The following is a 15,831-nucleotide window of genomic DNA, read 5'->3' as shown; positions in this document are numbered from 1 at the left end:
CCTTTATGAGGGAGAGAACAGGTATTTGTAGAAAGAGAGTACGGAAGGAAATCACACAGAAATTTTTATCTAATAGGGGATAGAGATGCCTTAAGTGTTTTAGAATGAGGAGGCCAAATGAGTGCTGCTATGACCTACATTAACTGAGAATTGGTAGTAAGGTAAAGAATTTAAAAGGATTATTTTTTTTGTTTGTTTTGTTTTGCTTTTTACTGGTTTGAGTATCATGGCTATATCCAATAAATATATATGGATTTGGAAATAGAATGATTTGAGTCATCTCAAGAGAGATAATTATTGATTCACAATGTTTTGATGTGGAAGAGATGTTGTAGATTATTCAGTTCATTTATTTTATAGAAGAGAAAACTGAGATCCAGAAAGTAAAGTGGGTCTAAATTTAACTAAAAATATGTGTGATTGTATGTAGTCCAGGCCTTCTGAAGCTACTACTTTTCTGCTTCATTGTTTTCTTTCCACAAAACAGCACTGTCTTCTCATATCTGAACTTATCATAATGAATTAGATTTCTGAGAGATAATAAAGAGAAAAATAGGGAATCAAGATCAAAATACTGGGAAATTTCAAGATGTAAGTGGGTAAGAGAAAAATAATATTATCATTAGATGAAATAAACTTCAAAATGATTGTTTTATATTTTAAATTAATGAATCCTTATGTGCACATACGTTTTTATAGGTTTATAGGCTTTTTAAAAATTTTTCCATTTTTATTTCCTAATTTTTGCTATTTCCTATTTTTTAAAAAAAGTTTATTTGCATTAAGGTAGTAGTAAAGATTAGTCTGTAAGCCTTTTTTTGAAGTATATGAACTTTGTGTTTTTCATAAATATAGTTTAAAAGCCTTATCATGATTGGCAAAGCATTGACACACTGTACCATTGAAAATCTTAATGTGCATGTGATACATGTGCATTTATGTGCAACAAAGAACAAGATGCACAAAAAATATGGATATAAAATTGAAAACTGTTGAATGAAATATGACCCACCTCAAGCAGAGCATTTGATACGATATTTATCCCAATTCCCCAGTTTCAGAGTAGTATATTGACCCAGTTTCTGTAGTACCCAAAAGTGCTGAAACTATTCTATTGGAAACTTAGTATGAATGAAATTTAATGGAACTTAGGTGAATCATGAAGAGGCTAAAATATAATTCTATTTTTTTAAGTATCCACATGTATGTGAATACTTGATAGTGATTTAGATGGCATATTTTCTAAATATACACACCAAAAGTATATAGGTATGTAACTGCATTGTTGATTCATATACTTATAAATTACTCTGAAACACTGGGTAACTTCTATGTAAAAACTTGGCATATTCTTTCATAGTTGAATGATTGGAACTTAGGATCCAACAGAAGGAAATATTTAAGGTATTTTAAACTATAGACAAAATTCCATATTAATGACTAATTTGTTTCTGCAATATTCCCTGCTTGCTTACAACTGGAGAAAATGTGATCAAGTTGTGATAAAATTTGTAGAAAAGTTTTAATGTTGCAAATAATAATATAAGAAATAGTAACAGCAACATATTCAGCACAGGTATTAACAATGAGAATAACAAGATGTTGTTATATGTTGGTTGATAGCAGAAAGCTTATGCTATATAAGAAATGGTATTGTGGAAATTACATGTGGACATAAGAATCATATGTCACATGTGGATATAAGGAGGCATACTAAGACAATATTACAAAAGGATGTAAGAAAAATATTGAAAAATACAATATAATGAGGAAATAAGAAAGTATGTGACTTGTGAAAAGTCAACTCTCTTAATCAGAATATTATTTTAAAATTAAAATTCTTCTGGTTGGTTTCAGCAACAGAAATTATTATTTTTGGTGTGTATTGGATGTGGGGTACAGATAGCATTTATCTATATAAACATAAATGTGGGAGAAATGTTTTATGTTTATTTAACAGAAGATGACTTGTAGAAGTAAGGATATATGTGTGATAGGTATTCTTGATCATGTTAGAGGAATTAGATTGCTACCATGAGGAACCATTTAATGCAAATTAAATTCAATATGCTTGAAAATTATATTAGGGAGCTGTCCTATTACATTTGCTAAATGTACCTTTAGAAATATATTCCACTGGAAAACCCATATATCTGCTGTCTCTGACCAAACTATAACTAGTAGCTTATTCTCTATTTTTGGCATGATACTCCTTTTGAGCATATTTTATATTGGGGAAAAATAAAAGAAGAAATGGAGGACATATTGAGAAAACAATAGATTGTCCTAGTGTGAAACTTGCTAGACAAAGTGATGACCAAGCCAAAAACTTAAGAGTGGATATTTATAATATTAGGAAACTCATATACATTCCCCTTTTCTTTCATTTTTTACAAAATCAGTGTGTGGTTTTATTATACAGTGTCTATTGTAATGGCATTTTCCAATATTTGCTATTTTTCACTATTTTTAGTTTCTGCCATCCCTAAAATAGAGTCAATTTGGAAGGCACAGAGAATATTTGTCATATCCACATTTAAGTGTCTGATTCTATTAATATAGGCTTACTTAGTTAAATTCTCTTCTTGCCAAGCAAGTTGACTTATTGGAAATTTGATACAAATGACGGATTGCTTATATTTTCAAGAAATGCTGTCAAATGGAATGATGTTGCCTATGTACAGTCTTGTTTGTATTTGGCAGACCTGGGAAATAAACTCCTGAAAGAACTTTTCTAAAAAAATCACATTGAATAAGGATGATTTTTGGGAAAGAAATCATTTGTAAACATGGTTTTAAAAAGAAAGAAATGACTTAAAAAAGCATTATTTCAGTTTGCATCTTTTTCTTGACTGTATCATTAGCTATTACCCTCTGATTATTTAAATAATTTTTGTCTCTTCCACTTCAATGATAATTTTTATAAGGTACAAATAATTATATTGCTTATATACCACACTGGTAACAACAGAACTACTCAATTTCCTGAGCTATTTTCATAACTCTTAGCAGCCATGAAAATATTTACTTTCATAAATTAATTGAAATTCTATTTGGTTTTAATAAGTTTAACTTGTATGTTGAGAATAAAGACACAATCATTTAAAAATTTAATTAAAATAATGGATACACATACCTATATTTTATTATCATTATACTATAATATAACATATTTTGTGACTTAGTGTAATGTATAATCTAATGTGTTTTTCTACTAATTTTGACATTACACCATAGGTATAAAAAGCAAATAATTCTGGGTATGTATGTGCACTTTATTTGTATAAGCACATGGGTGGGTAATTTTTCTTTTTATTAATGTTTTTTTTTGTTATCCTTTTAGAGATGGGGAGTGGATCAATATTCAGGAGCAGAACTGAATGATTTCAATTGAAAAATTCCAAATGATCAATTCCCAAGGAAAGCAAAAAACAGTACTGAGAAATGCAGGGCCAGCAACTTGTGGACTTTCCCACCACTCATTCTTCTACTTAGAGCATGCAGGGAAGTACTGGAGTCATGCCATCTTTCAATCAAATAAATCCCACCTCTCTGAGCCCTGACCCACCTCAAGCGGAACATTTGATATATTATTTATCCCAATCCTCTAGTTTCAGAGTAGTAGATTGATCTAGTTTCTGTAGTATCCAAAAGTAATGAAACTATTTTATTGGAAACTGGGTAGAGATGAAATTTTATGGAATTTAGGTATATTATGAATTTAACTACCAATTTCAAATTAGAATATGCTAGGCCAATGAGTTTTAATATGGAAATCTAGGATTATGAAACTGGACTAAGTTCCTTAAAATGTTATATGGAAAATTACTTTAAAAATAAACATTTTCTAATATTTTCAAAATTTTTTTGTAGAAAATTAAAAATATTTCACAGATAATTTCTTCAAATTCTATATATGTATATATATATATATGTATATATATACAAATATATATACATATATATATATATGTAAAATCCTGAATTCTTTCAAAAATTTTGTTTAGTGTCATTGTCTGGTTGTAGTTACTTTTTATTCTCTACATAAGTTTTTTTTCCTCTACGATTATGATGTTCTACTTGTATGGTAGCCCTGTACAGTGTATTTCATAGGGGGAGGTGCTAACTTATAAATTACATTTAATGATTTCTGTTTTTAAGTAAGGGTGTATTACTAAACAAGCTGAAGAGAGGGGATGGGATTTTAAGTTATAAATTAATTTTACATAACCTGAATTCCAGGAACACATTTAATCTAATCTCATTTTATTGACTAAAAAGCAGAGCTACCTAAATACACTATATTAAAATTGCAAATACATTGCAATAAAAAGTAACTAAAGACTTGTAAGTTGCCTTTAAAACAAGGTAAATGAAAAAAAGTAACTCTGACAAAGTTTACAATCCCCTAAAGAATAGCTGGTGGATTACTGAAAATGAAATATATTATTTACATGAATAATTGGTAGATAAAATAGACTAAACAAACATAGTAATACTGAACATCATAGAAGCTATTTTCATTAGTATTTAATCTTCATAATGATCTTGTTCCAAACAGTTTGATTTCCAAGCTAGTCTTAGATTTTTTTTATTCTATTTACTTAAAATTATGCCTGTTAACAAAAAATGGTAAATAAGACTACTAATGAGATTAATTAAACTAATAATAAAGAGTACATATGAAAAGTCATTGCAATTAATTTTAAAAAATCAATTTTGTATTATGTTACTTTATGAAACAGTTTTATTGTCTCATCTCTGAAATACTAATAAAGAAGTATAGCTATTCCATCAACTACTTTTTATCTTTCAAAATTCAAATTCAATTCTCTCTATCCTCCCTACTGAATTATAGAAATCTGTTAGAATCTATTCTGTAATTTAATAATTATCATATGGTTCCCTCAGCAGGAAAATGATCATTGCAGCATGTTCAAATTACCCCTCTTAAAAAGATAACAACATTTCTCCTCTATCAGGAGAAGCACTTGTATTTACCAAAAATATATTTTTAAACACTAAAGAAAAGAAGGCCTTTCATTAAGTATACCTTGATATGGGGCACTAAATCCACGATAGCGGTGATTGCTGTCTGTTACAAAGTGCAGCCGCAGCCAGTTTTTGTTGCTGATAATTGGTGGTGGTATATTCATTCCAGATAACCTAAATTAGGAAAGATGACAAAAAAAATGAAAACTAAGTCATTTTGTAGCACTGTTGTTTTTTAATACCACTCAATCAAGTTTCCCACCCTACTATAATATATGATCCATGAAACTCAAGTTCAAATATTCAAAAATAATGCTTTACAACATTCAGATCAATGCTTCTAATGAAAAAGTAACATTATAAATTAGGTGCACAGGATTTCTGTGAAAGCCAGAAAACAGAAAGTCATTCCAATTGTAAAATTTTGTTTCATGTCAATGTGTGCTCACATTTAATAGTAATAAATATATATATATATATACATATATATATATATATAAATAAAGCAATATGTGTTCTTTTTTAAGTAGAGAAAAAATCAATGAAAAAATATCTCTCTATAGAGCATTTTTGTTTATTTTTACTAAGCCCTGTGGTTATTTTAGTATAGGGAAGTCCCACTTTGGAAAAATTTTGCACCAGTTCAGAATGACCACTGTTCTACAACTTAATATTTGTGGAATTGTTTGGAGGAATAGCATAGTTAATGAACTTGTCCAAGATCTCATAGCTAGTATGTGTTACAGGCAATACTTGTACTTTCATTTCATCTTGAGAATGAATGGGGAGTCCTCTACTCACTATACTACTCAATGTAATTAGAGTAGATATCTAAAATCAAATTACTTTATCCACATGAAGAAAGAGTGCATGTTTTCTTACAACAAAGAAACTCAGAAAGCTGCTGATATTGTGATCCCCGATATCAACTTCCTAATAAGTTCTAACCTATTTTCTACCTTTCTTGATACAGAATTTTAAATATTACTCATTATTTTGCATCAATCATGTATTTCACATTTTCTTCCACATTTAAATAATTTAAACTCATTTTGTATATATATTTTCATAAGTAAAAACATATGGAGATCATGTTTATTGATTTCATTTCATCCATACATTCCATTCAATCAATTCATACATTTTTTGATGCACTAAAGTTTCATTGGCAATGTCTTTTAACAAATATATTTAAAAGCATAAAACCTTAATTCCCCAAATAAATTTTATACATGATAAAATGAGAGTCATATGCCAAAACATATTTTATTCTTTTAAAAGATTTATATTTCATAAAAGAGATTCAATCTGTGGAATATTAATTCATTTCTTTTTTCTTTATTCTGATTTATTTTAAAATCTGCTTAAATACATGTTAATTTTTGATGGCTATCCTTGTTCTTGCCTTTTAACCAATAAGTGCAGTTGATTTTTAAACATTAGATGAAAAATATAGGGACATTTATATAATTTCTTAATCTTATCTTGACAATTTCGCTCATTTGCCTTTCTTGTGTTTTTCTTGTTTGAAATGTTGAATGTTCACTGTGTCTGTTCTTGTTTCTTTGATTTAAAAATTGTTTCAAATAAGTGTGTGTCTTGTTGAAAATTCATTCTTCTTACTAATAGATTAATCTGTATCTTTATAACATTAGACAATTTTCCATCATTTATTTGGTATTTGGTTTGTAATTGGCCTTTGTTAATTTTTCTTTGAAATTTTTCCAATCTAATTTAAGTACTTATAGTCATTATGTTTTTTAATCTGTCTTTTAATCATTCTGAAGTTTCTTACTGTTATTTCATTATTTATACAAAATTTGTAGAAATCCTTTCACTTGTAGTTCTTAGGACTCATTTTATGTATTTGATTAATATGCAATGACCTTTTAAAATTGTATTCTTTTTAAAATTGTCTTTATTCATTTCATTGTCAAATTATCTACTTGGATTCAGTTTTTCAATCATTTTTCAGTTGTGTACAGCATTTCATGTATTCATTAGGGATTTTTTTTTGACAAAGGTACTGGAGTTTTCTGCCATTTCCTTCTCCAAGTCATGAAGAAAATGAGTTAAATAGGGTTAAGTGACTTGCTTCTGGCCACAGAGGTAGCAAATGTCTAAAGCCAGTATTGACCTCATGCAGACGACTTTTCCTCATTCCCAGCCAGACACTCTATGCACTGTCCCCCCATCTACCATATCTGCTTGGGAGGCAGGCATAAATCCAACTTTCTCTCTTGAGTTTTTGTTTTTTAGTGTTTTTTTTCAGATAATAAAAATGAAGATTAGAGAATTTAAGTGACTTGCACAAGATGATACCAATAGTAAATATCAGAGATAGTGTTTGAAATGTCTTGATTTAAATTCTGGATACTTCCCCTGTTACCTTTATAAAGTCGCTTTTACCTAAGAAGCTATGATCCTAGGATTTACAACATTTGATCACATTGAACTTTCTTTTTTCTTTGTATTTTTTCTCCATTAATTTTCCTGAAGAATGATATTTCTTGCTTCTAATCATCTATGAAATTTTCTTTTAAATTCTTTTTTAATCTTGCAAAGTGTATTTTCCCCAAAAGATTCCCCTAGTAAGATTCATCTATCTTAATGGTTTCCATGATCACTTCTATGGTCACAACTTCCATGTCTATATACTTGTCTACAAAATCTTCCCTGGTTTCACTGTTATATATCCAGCTATGTTTGGTCATCCCATAGATAACCTATTGGTATTACAAAATCAGAATTCTATTAATGCATTTTTGAGAGTCTATAGCATGAATATATGAATGAAGAAAGACTTCATGAGGTACTTCTAATGTGCCATGACAAATATTAGAGATATCAATTAAAACTAAGATACTTTGTAATCACAAGTAGCTTACACATAATAGATGATACATAGAAGAGATTTTAGATGCAATTATGTGGAAAGACCCCAACAAACTTAGATTACAATGATGAAACAGATGGTAAATTTTCCTTAAATATAATTCCCATTGATAAAATTGGTGAGAATTTTCGCTTTCAGGCCTTCTATACCTAAAGTTGCTAAGGAGACAGATGTGAAGGTAGTTGATATTTTTTTAATTCAAATGGTTGGCTCTCCTGAATATTGGCTGCAAGGACTTATCTGCAAGATCTAGAAATCTGAATGGTACCATTATTCCCAAGGTTCTTGAGTTTAAATTCCCAGTGCTTTCCAGTTGGCTGATGGCTGATGTGGGGAATGAATGATTAATAACTTAACACTTCCTAAATGTGTGACCCTGGGCAAGTCACTTAATCTCAACTGCCTCAGGGGAAGAAATTCCCTCCTCTAAGTTTTACTCTTTCTTTTGATGATACTTACCAATTACAGTTTTTAACATTTACAATCTTTTCACTTGTATTTTTTCCCTTTCTCCTTCCTTCTGCCTATGTTTAATCAGTATCCATGCCCTTTCAATTATATATTCAAATACCACATATCTATTGGTCCAATAAGTAAATTTAAAAATTATTCCGATAAAGATTATTTTAATAATTGTGTCTCAGATTATAGTGCATCACTTCTTTATTCCAACTAAAATGGTTGGTAATACAGAGATCTATTTCACTCATATGGTAAATGCCTATATTAGCTCAATTTAAGTCAGAAAACATTTATTATCTAGCTAAAGTAAATAAGATAGTGTGCATATTTCTGAGAATACACACACTAAAAGAAAAACAAAATCTAATTTCCCAAGGATTGGGAAACATTTATATGTAGAAACAAACATAAGAAATATAAAATATTGCTTTAAAAAGGGGAAAGGACTTACAAGCTAACAATCTAGTTTTAGAAGCAGAAAGTACTTTAAAGACTGTCACATCTATCTTCTTATTTTATGGATAAAGAAACAGAGGCACAAAATATCAGAATAACTTACCTAGCGTCAAATAGTTAGGAAATAACAGGTAAATTGGAATCCAGGTCTCCCTGATTCAAAATCTGGGTGTTCTTTACACATCTTACTGCTCAAGAAATCATGAAATACTTTTCATGGTATGTAGCCCTTTGCTATATACTTTGAAGGAAATTGAAAATTCAAGAATTGGACATTAGGAGGGAGTATATTTAAAACATGAGTGACCATATGTGCAAAAGACAAAGTGTGGGAAGTTACAATGTCATTCACAGAAACGGCTAATACATTGGTTTGAAAGGCTCAATACTTGACACAGTAGAAAAGTTTAATAAATGTGTTCTTAGTTAATTATATTAGAAATAATTGGAAAATTCAGTAGCAGCTGCACTTTTAGGACTTCAAATTTCAGATTGAAAATTTTGGATTTTATCTGAGAGGCCAGAGGACCCCACCCCTGCCTTGGTTGCTAAGATAAAATGTCAAAGTATTAACCTAATATTAAAGGCCATACACAATCTGATTCAATATAACTCTTAAACTATGCCTTTATCTTTCTTGTATTCTATATAGTAGCCAAAGAGAAGTCTTATTTATTCACCTATTATATCTATCCATTTCTGTTATCATTTATTTTTATAGTCTAAATGATTAGGATATAAATTCCATAATATGGAATTGATGCTCCTTTCTCATAATGACTACAACTTATCTTTCCAGCATAATTTGATTCATTGCTGTACTTTACATTCTCTAGGTTATAATAAACGCTGGGCTATTGATTATTGCTTAACCTTAACCTAATGACTTCTTCCTCTGCACATTTTTGGGATCTGTTTCCCATGCTTGAGTGACATTTCTTCAATACTGCTGACCTAGCAAACTCTTTTGCCTCAAGGCTCAGCTGATGTATCATCTTTTTCTGATGCCTTTCCTGATACTCTCTCTTTCAGTCCTTCCCTGAACTGAAAAAGCACTCCATTTTTGAGACAACACTTTATTTTGGTTTACTCATCATATTTTTATCATACATATGTTCTTTAGTAAACCATAAATTTCTTATGGTCAGAAATAGCATTAATCTTCAGTTTTGTATCCTTCAAATATATAATCATGTCTTGCAAAGAGTCAGAGCTTAAGAAATAATTGTAAAATTGAATATATATACATATATATATTATAACTATGTTAATACACAGAGATAAGTATCTCTTTGTTTATCTATATACGTATTGATGTTCTTTTCTTCTAGATTGTCATAGTCTGGTTTAGTTTTAGTATTTTTCTTGGAGATTTTGATTTAAAAGTTTTAAAAACCTTCATATACTTTCCAAAATAGGTAACTTATTGTTATCCATTTTGCACAATTCAAAATATTTGTTAGCTATTTTGTTTTTAATTGATGCTCAATTTTATTCATAAAATATATAAGCAAACAAATATTCTATTTTTATTATTTGTATACATGCATAATTAAATTATTGAACTTTCATTGAATACTACAATATATAACTTAGTACATTCAGGCTGTGAAAAGCAAATGACTCCAAAATAAAAAAGTTGAATCAATATATTTTATAACTTTTTAAAAAATAAAATCTAGTCTTTCCTGTAGGACAATGTTTCACAAACTTTTGACATATGTGTACCCTTCTATAATTTTCATAATACTGAGTACCCCTAATCAAAAAAATGGATGTATTTTAATAACAATCAAAATGTATTTTTTTCTTTTTTTGGTAAATTCACAAAATAATAATACATGAAAAATAAAGTTATTCATAATAAAATATAAATCCATGCCAGAAGATTGGTCACATGTGGAAGAAGAGCAATTGTTGAAATTGGCTTCAGATGGATTCTTGAAAATAAACATAAGGAGTACAATTTAACATTATTCTGGTTAAAATGCAGCATGTGTATCCTGTTTTAACAGAAAAAGTTCTGAAATACATCTTGCCTTTTCCAACTTCATATTTATGTGAAGTTGCTTTTTCAGCATTTGTAGACATTAAATCAAAAAAAAAAAAAAAAAAGAACAGATTATTGGACGTGGAGCCACATCTCAGATTAAAATTAACAGCCAGGGAACTGAATTATTATGATCTGTTATCTCAGCACAAACAATTTTATCCTTCTATATAAAAATAATCAAAATCAATGGGACTTACTAAAGCACATAACAAACCTTTCCTATAAGAAAAATCGCACAAAAGCTAAAAATACACAGGCGCCTGGAGAAGCCACTATATTAACAAAGTAAGCTGTCTCTGTAACAAAGTGTGGTATGTTCATGCCATGTCACACAGGACCATCTCACATCTCACAAGATTGTCATGACTTGACTCATGAGAACATAGAATTAGGCACACCCAAGCATGGTGCAGTGCATATCTCCACCAAACTCCAGTGCAAAGCTTACCCCCACCAAAGTCTTCCTATGCCTCTGGAGGTATGTGTACTATACTTTGGGAAACACTGCTGTAGGAGAATAGAATGTCTCAAATTAAAGTTTTCACAATGAAATGTTTTGCTTTTTGCATTGTGGTCAATATGTGCATATAAATACTTCTTCATTACCAATACCAATATGTTATCTCCTTTGTACTTTTTTTTTTCAATAAGAGAATTGTTTATCATGAATTGGTGTATGGCAAAAGATCTTGGGATAAGATTTTTCATTCTTCCATAAAAGAAATACAAGAAGAAACAGAACCAGGACTATAATTCCTGCTTTGTATGCAGGAATTCCAGATTTAGCATTCATAGTGCTTTGTAATCAGCATTATCAGCTTGGATCATCCCCTAATTAAGAAAGTGTGGTGAAGAAAATTGATCAGGGAATCCCTGATCAATTGGTTTCCCTCAGTGCTGATTAAATTACACACTTTAAGGAGAAAGGGAACAAAGACAAGACATAAATGAAGTGCAAGGACATGTTCTACAATCCTTTACACTTTGAGAAGGTATGAAGAAGCAAAGCTTGATGAAATTAGAGGATTATTAGACACTAGACAGGCAAAAGAAAGCCTTGGGTTTGGTGTATTTAAAAGGAAAGGTACTCTCTAAGAGAAACTATGTCAGAGACAAATCTGAGGAGTATGTATCTTTTTGTTAAAAACACAGCTTGTTATGGATGAATACAAGTATCAGATCATGCCTTTTAAAGATGAGATAGAAGATTTCTCTCTCCTCTTTTCCCCCTCCTCCATATTTCCTCAGTCAAACAATCTTGCATTGGAGATATTCAATAGGAGATACCATATTTAACAGGAGGCAGGTCCCTAGAGTCAAGGCACAAAACTAGAGAAGCTTTATGAATTAAAAATATTAGCCCCACTAATAAAGTTTTGAGAGTGCTACCAAGGAGTTCAGATGAATGCCCTCATCATTAGAAAACCTAAGCCTTGAGAGGAATAGGACTAGTCCTGGTGAGGGTAGTATAGGAGAAAACTCTGTATCTGTCATATGTTTGGGCACATCATCTTTTGATAATAAATAACAAAAATGCAAATAAAGTGTTTAAACCCTCATAAAGATGCAGCATATTTATATGGGAGAAATGGAACAATAAAGATTTTTTATTTGACTGTATAATGTGAATCAATCAAAGCAATAGTTGATTTCATCTTTCATCAAAATACAAAGGAAGATAGAGGACATCAACCTTAGGATTTTCTAATAAGTAAGACACTTTCTAGCAGAAAATTATTCTAACCCCACTTATTTTAAAACTAGGATAGAAAAGTAAGTGTGGGAGTAGGGATAGAAGAATTAAGTTACTTATCCAGGATCCAACAGATATTAAATTAGGCAAAATTTGACCCCAGATCCTTTGATTCCAGAGAAAGTATTCTAAGAAAGTGTTCTAAAACACTTATGGCTGTCCTTTATATGATCACACTATTCTTAGTAGAATTACATAATTAAAAGACTAGATTGATTTTTACTCCTTGAAAAGTTTGTGTTTATTGGATAAATGACCATCTGCTCATAATAAACAGTTTTAAGTCACCTGTTTATGAGAAGCATATGAAATAGCAGCTAACCCTGGGCTGTGTTAATTTAAGTCTCAATCAAAAAAAAAAGTACCTAAGGCTTAAAGACTCTTTGGCATAGGTAGTGGTAAAATGTTTTCTAGTTTGACAATCACAAGGTTGTCTACTTTTCTCTTAATTTTCAAGAAAATAAAGAAATTTGGAAAAAAAGGGAAAATTCAAGATATCCTAATTATAAATGAGAGGAATTTTGGCATTATGAATAAAAATCTTATTTTGTGGCCAAGAAGAACTGAGTTCAACTGGTACATAAACTGATCCTGAGCAAGTTATTTAAATACTTATTGTTCTGGGCAAATTTGTAAGACTACAAAATTTAGAGAAAATTCTGATCTGTCTTGATGGAGGGAATTTCTCTACTCAGGAGCTCTTTAAACACACAAAATCAAATGTGTATTCTTTATCTTTAGTTTCAAATTGATTTGGCATATGACAAAGGAGAGAAAACTAACATCTGACTCAGGAAAACCTGAGTTGAAGTCTGGGCTAAATATGTAAGTGAATGTTTACTGGATAGCTTTTGACTCATGAAAGAATTTTAGACAGCAGATTGCAAAGCACATGATTATCTATATTAGCTGAGGGAGTTCTTCACTGGGAGCTCAGATACATTTAAAATATTATATTCTAATAACTTTGAATCTTAAATTATTCAATACAAAACTTTATGTTGATCAAAAAAAAATTCCTGGAAATATATTAACATTCATTCTTTAATGAATTCCCTGATATAAAACAGAGTAGCCAATGAAATTACATTTAAAGTGAATCTTAAATAAGTAACTAAATCCTTATAGTTGCTAAACCCCAAATACAAATCTACACATTGAAATAATAGTGATTTTAAAAAGACAAATTATATGATTTGCTCAACATAGAACTAGTATCTGATGTTCTTTAGAGGAATTCATTAGAGAAAAATTTTACTGATAGCCTTATACCACTCCCAACCTTCTTTAAGATATTGCCTTTGACAGCCATTCTGGAGAGCAATTTGGAACTATGCTCAAAAAGTTATCAAACGTGCATACCCTTTGATCCAGCAGTGCTACTACTGAGCTTATATCCCAAAGAAATACTGAAGAAGAGAAAGGGACCTGTATGTGCCAAAATGTTTATGGCAGCTCTTTTGGTAGTGGCTGGAAACTGGAAAATGAATGGATGCCCATCAATTGGAGAATGGTTGGGTAAATTATGGTATATGAATGTTATGGAATATTATTGCTCTGTAAGAAATGACCAGCAGGAGGAATACGGAGAGGCTTGGAGAAACTTATATGAACTGATTCTGAGTGAAATGAGCAGAACCAGGAGATCACTACATACTTCAACAATGATACTGTATAAAGATATATTCTGATTGAAGTGGATATCTTCAACATAAAGAAGATCTAATTCAGTTCCAGTTGATCAATGATGGACAGAAACAGCTACACTCAGAGAAGGAACACTGGGAAAGGAGTATAAAATGTTTGCACTATTGTCTTTCTACCCAGGTTACTTATACCTTCGAAATCCAATTCTTACCGTGTAACAAGAAATTTGGTTTTACACACATATATTGTATCTAGGTTATACTGTAACACATTTAATATATATGGGATTGCCTGTCATCTAAGGGAGGGAGTAGAGGAAAGGAGGGGAAAATTTGGGGGAAAAAAGGGGATAATGTAAAAAAATTACACATGCACATGTACTGTTAAAATTATAATTATAAAATTAATAAAAAAGATATTGCCTTTGAATATATAATACAATAAATCATTAACATATTTTAAAAATCTCATACAATATTATTACATGACACTGTATTAAAGGCTTAAAGATTTATCTGTCATCAAAATAGCAGTGCTGAAGTTATTTCTTCCCCCTTCTTAACTGAAATATATCACCAAAGAAAGACTTAAATAATTCCTCATAGTTCCTTAGGATTTCAACTCAAGAAATTCCATTTCCTTGTCCACTAATAATTGTATAAACAGATAGATTAGAACTCACAAGACTCTGCTGAAAGTGATTAAATTCTTGAATCCCCTACTGTTTTTTACTTTTTGTTACCTGAATTATTTTAAAATGAAGTCTGACAATTACTCTAACATGCTTAATTATATGTTATTTAATAATATATTTCTTTACTTTATGGGAGTGTGTAATGTCTGAGCTAGTTCTCTGTGGGTTTTGGGATCAGCTTGAGACCTTGGGCTGAGTGGGGGAGTGAAGTAAAGGAGGGAGGAGAGCCACATGACTGGTCAAAGATTGAGTCTAGACTCTGGAATCTGGAGCCTGAAGTCTTCTCTGTGTCTGAGATCACTGAGCCAAGAGAGTGAAAGTCCTCTGTCACTCCTTTAAATATTCCAATACATTCAGGTCACTATCTCCACACAGAGCATGTCCAAACACCCTTGAGCTTTCCCCAATTTGTCAGGAGAGCCATCACATTACCATATCACCTTAGGTATATGTATTTGACTAGAGTGAATACATCAATAGCCAGAGAATTACCTCATCAACTATATTGAACCTTAAGTATACTTTTTCAGAGTTTCAGTTTCACTCTTTAGGAGTGTATAATCTACATGGATAATAGTGAAACAGAAATATAGATATATGATCTATGAAATAAGGGAAGAAGAGGAGGAAAAAAATTATAACCAAGGATATGGGATAAAGGGGACATCTTGGCAATGGGTAAGGATAAACTAGATAGGTAATTACAGCCAGGGAATTATACTAGTACATACACACCAAGATGACTGACAATTAGTAAATGAAGCTGTGTTTTATAGTATAAGACTTCAGTGCTTTGATTCTTTTTTTTTTTTAATCAGGAAGATGATGTAAGATTTCCAAAAATGAGTGACTAGATAAAAATGTCTATTGAATCTTAC

The 15,831-nt window shown here is 30.5% G+C and overlaps 1 protein-coding gene across 1 annotated transcript in view; it reads right to left on the bottom strand.

Annotated features, from left to right (window-relative positions):
• CSMD3 (CUB and Sushi multiple domains 3) overlaps positions 1–15,831 on the bottom strand; it is a 1,577,676-nt gene that overhangs the window by 995,488 nt on the left and 566,357 nt on the right. Inside the window, 1 exon segment of the mRNA XM_074266680.1 lies at positions 5,054–5,166. Coding sequence (XP_074122781.1) covers positions 5,054–5,166 — 113 coding nt within the window.

Source organism: Sminthopsis crassicaudata, chromosome 1 (genome assembly GCF_048593235.1).
Source record: "Sminthopsis crassicaudata isolate SCR6 chromosome 1, ASM4859323v1, whole genome shotgun sequence".
NCBI lineage: Eukaryota > Metazoa > Chordata > Mammalia > Dasyuromorphia > Dasyuridae > Sminthopsis > Sminthopsis crassicaudata.
Note: the sequence above shows the minus strand (reverse complement) of the source record. Positions and strands in the feature narration are given on the sequence as shown.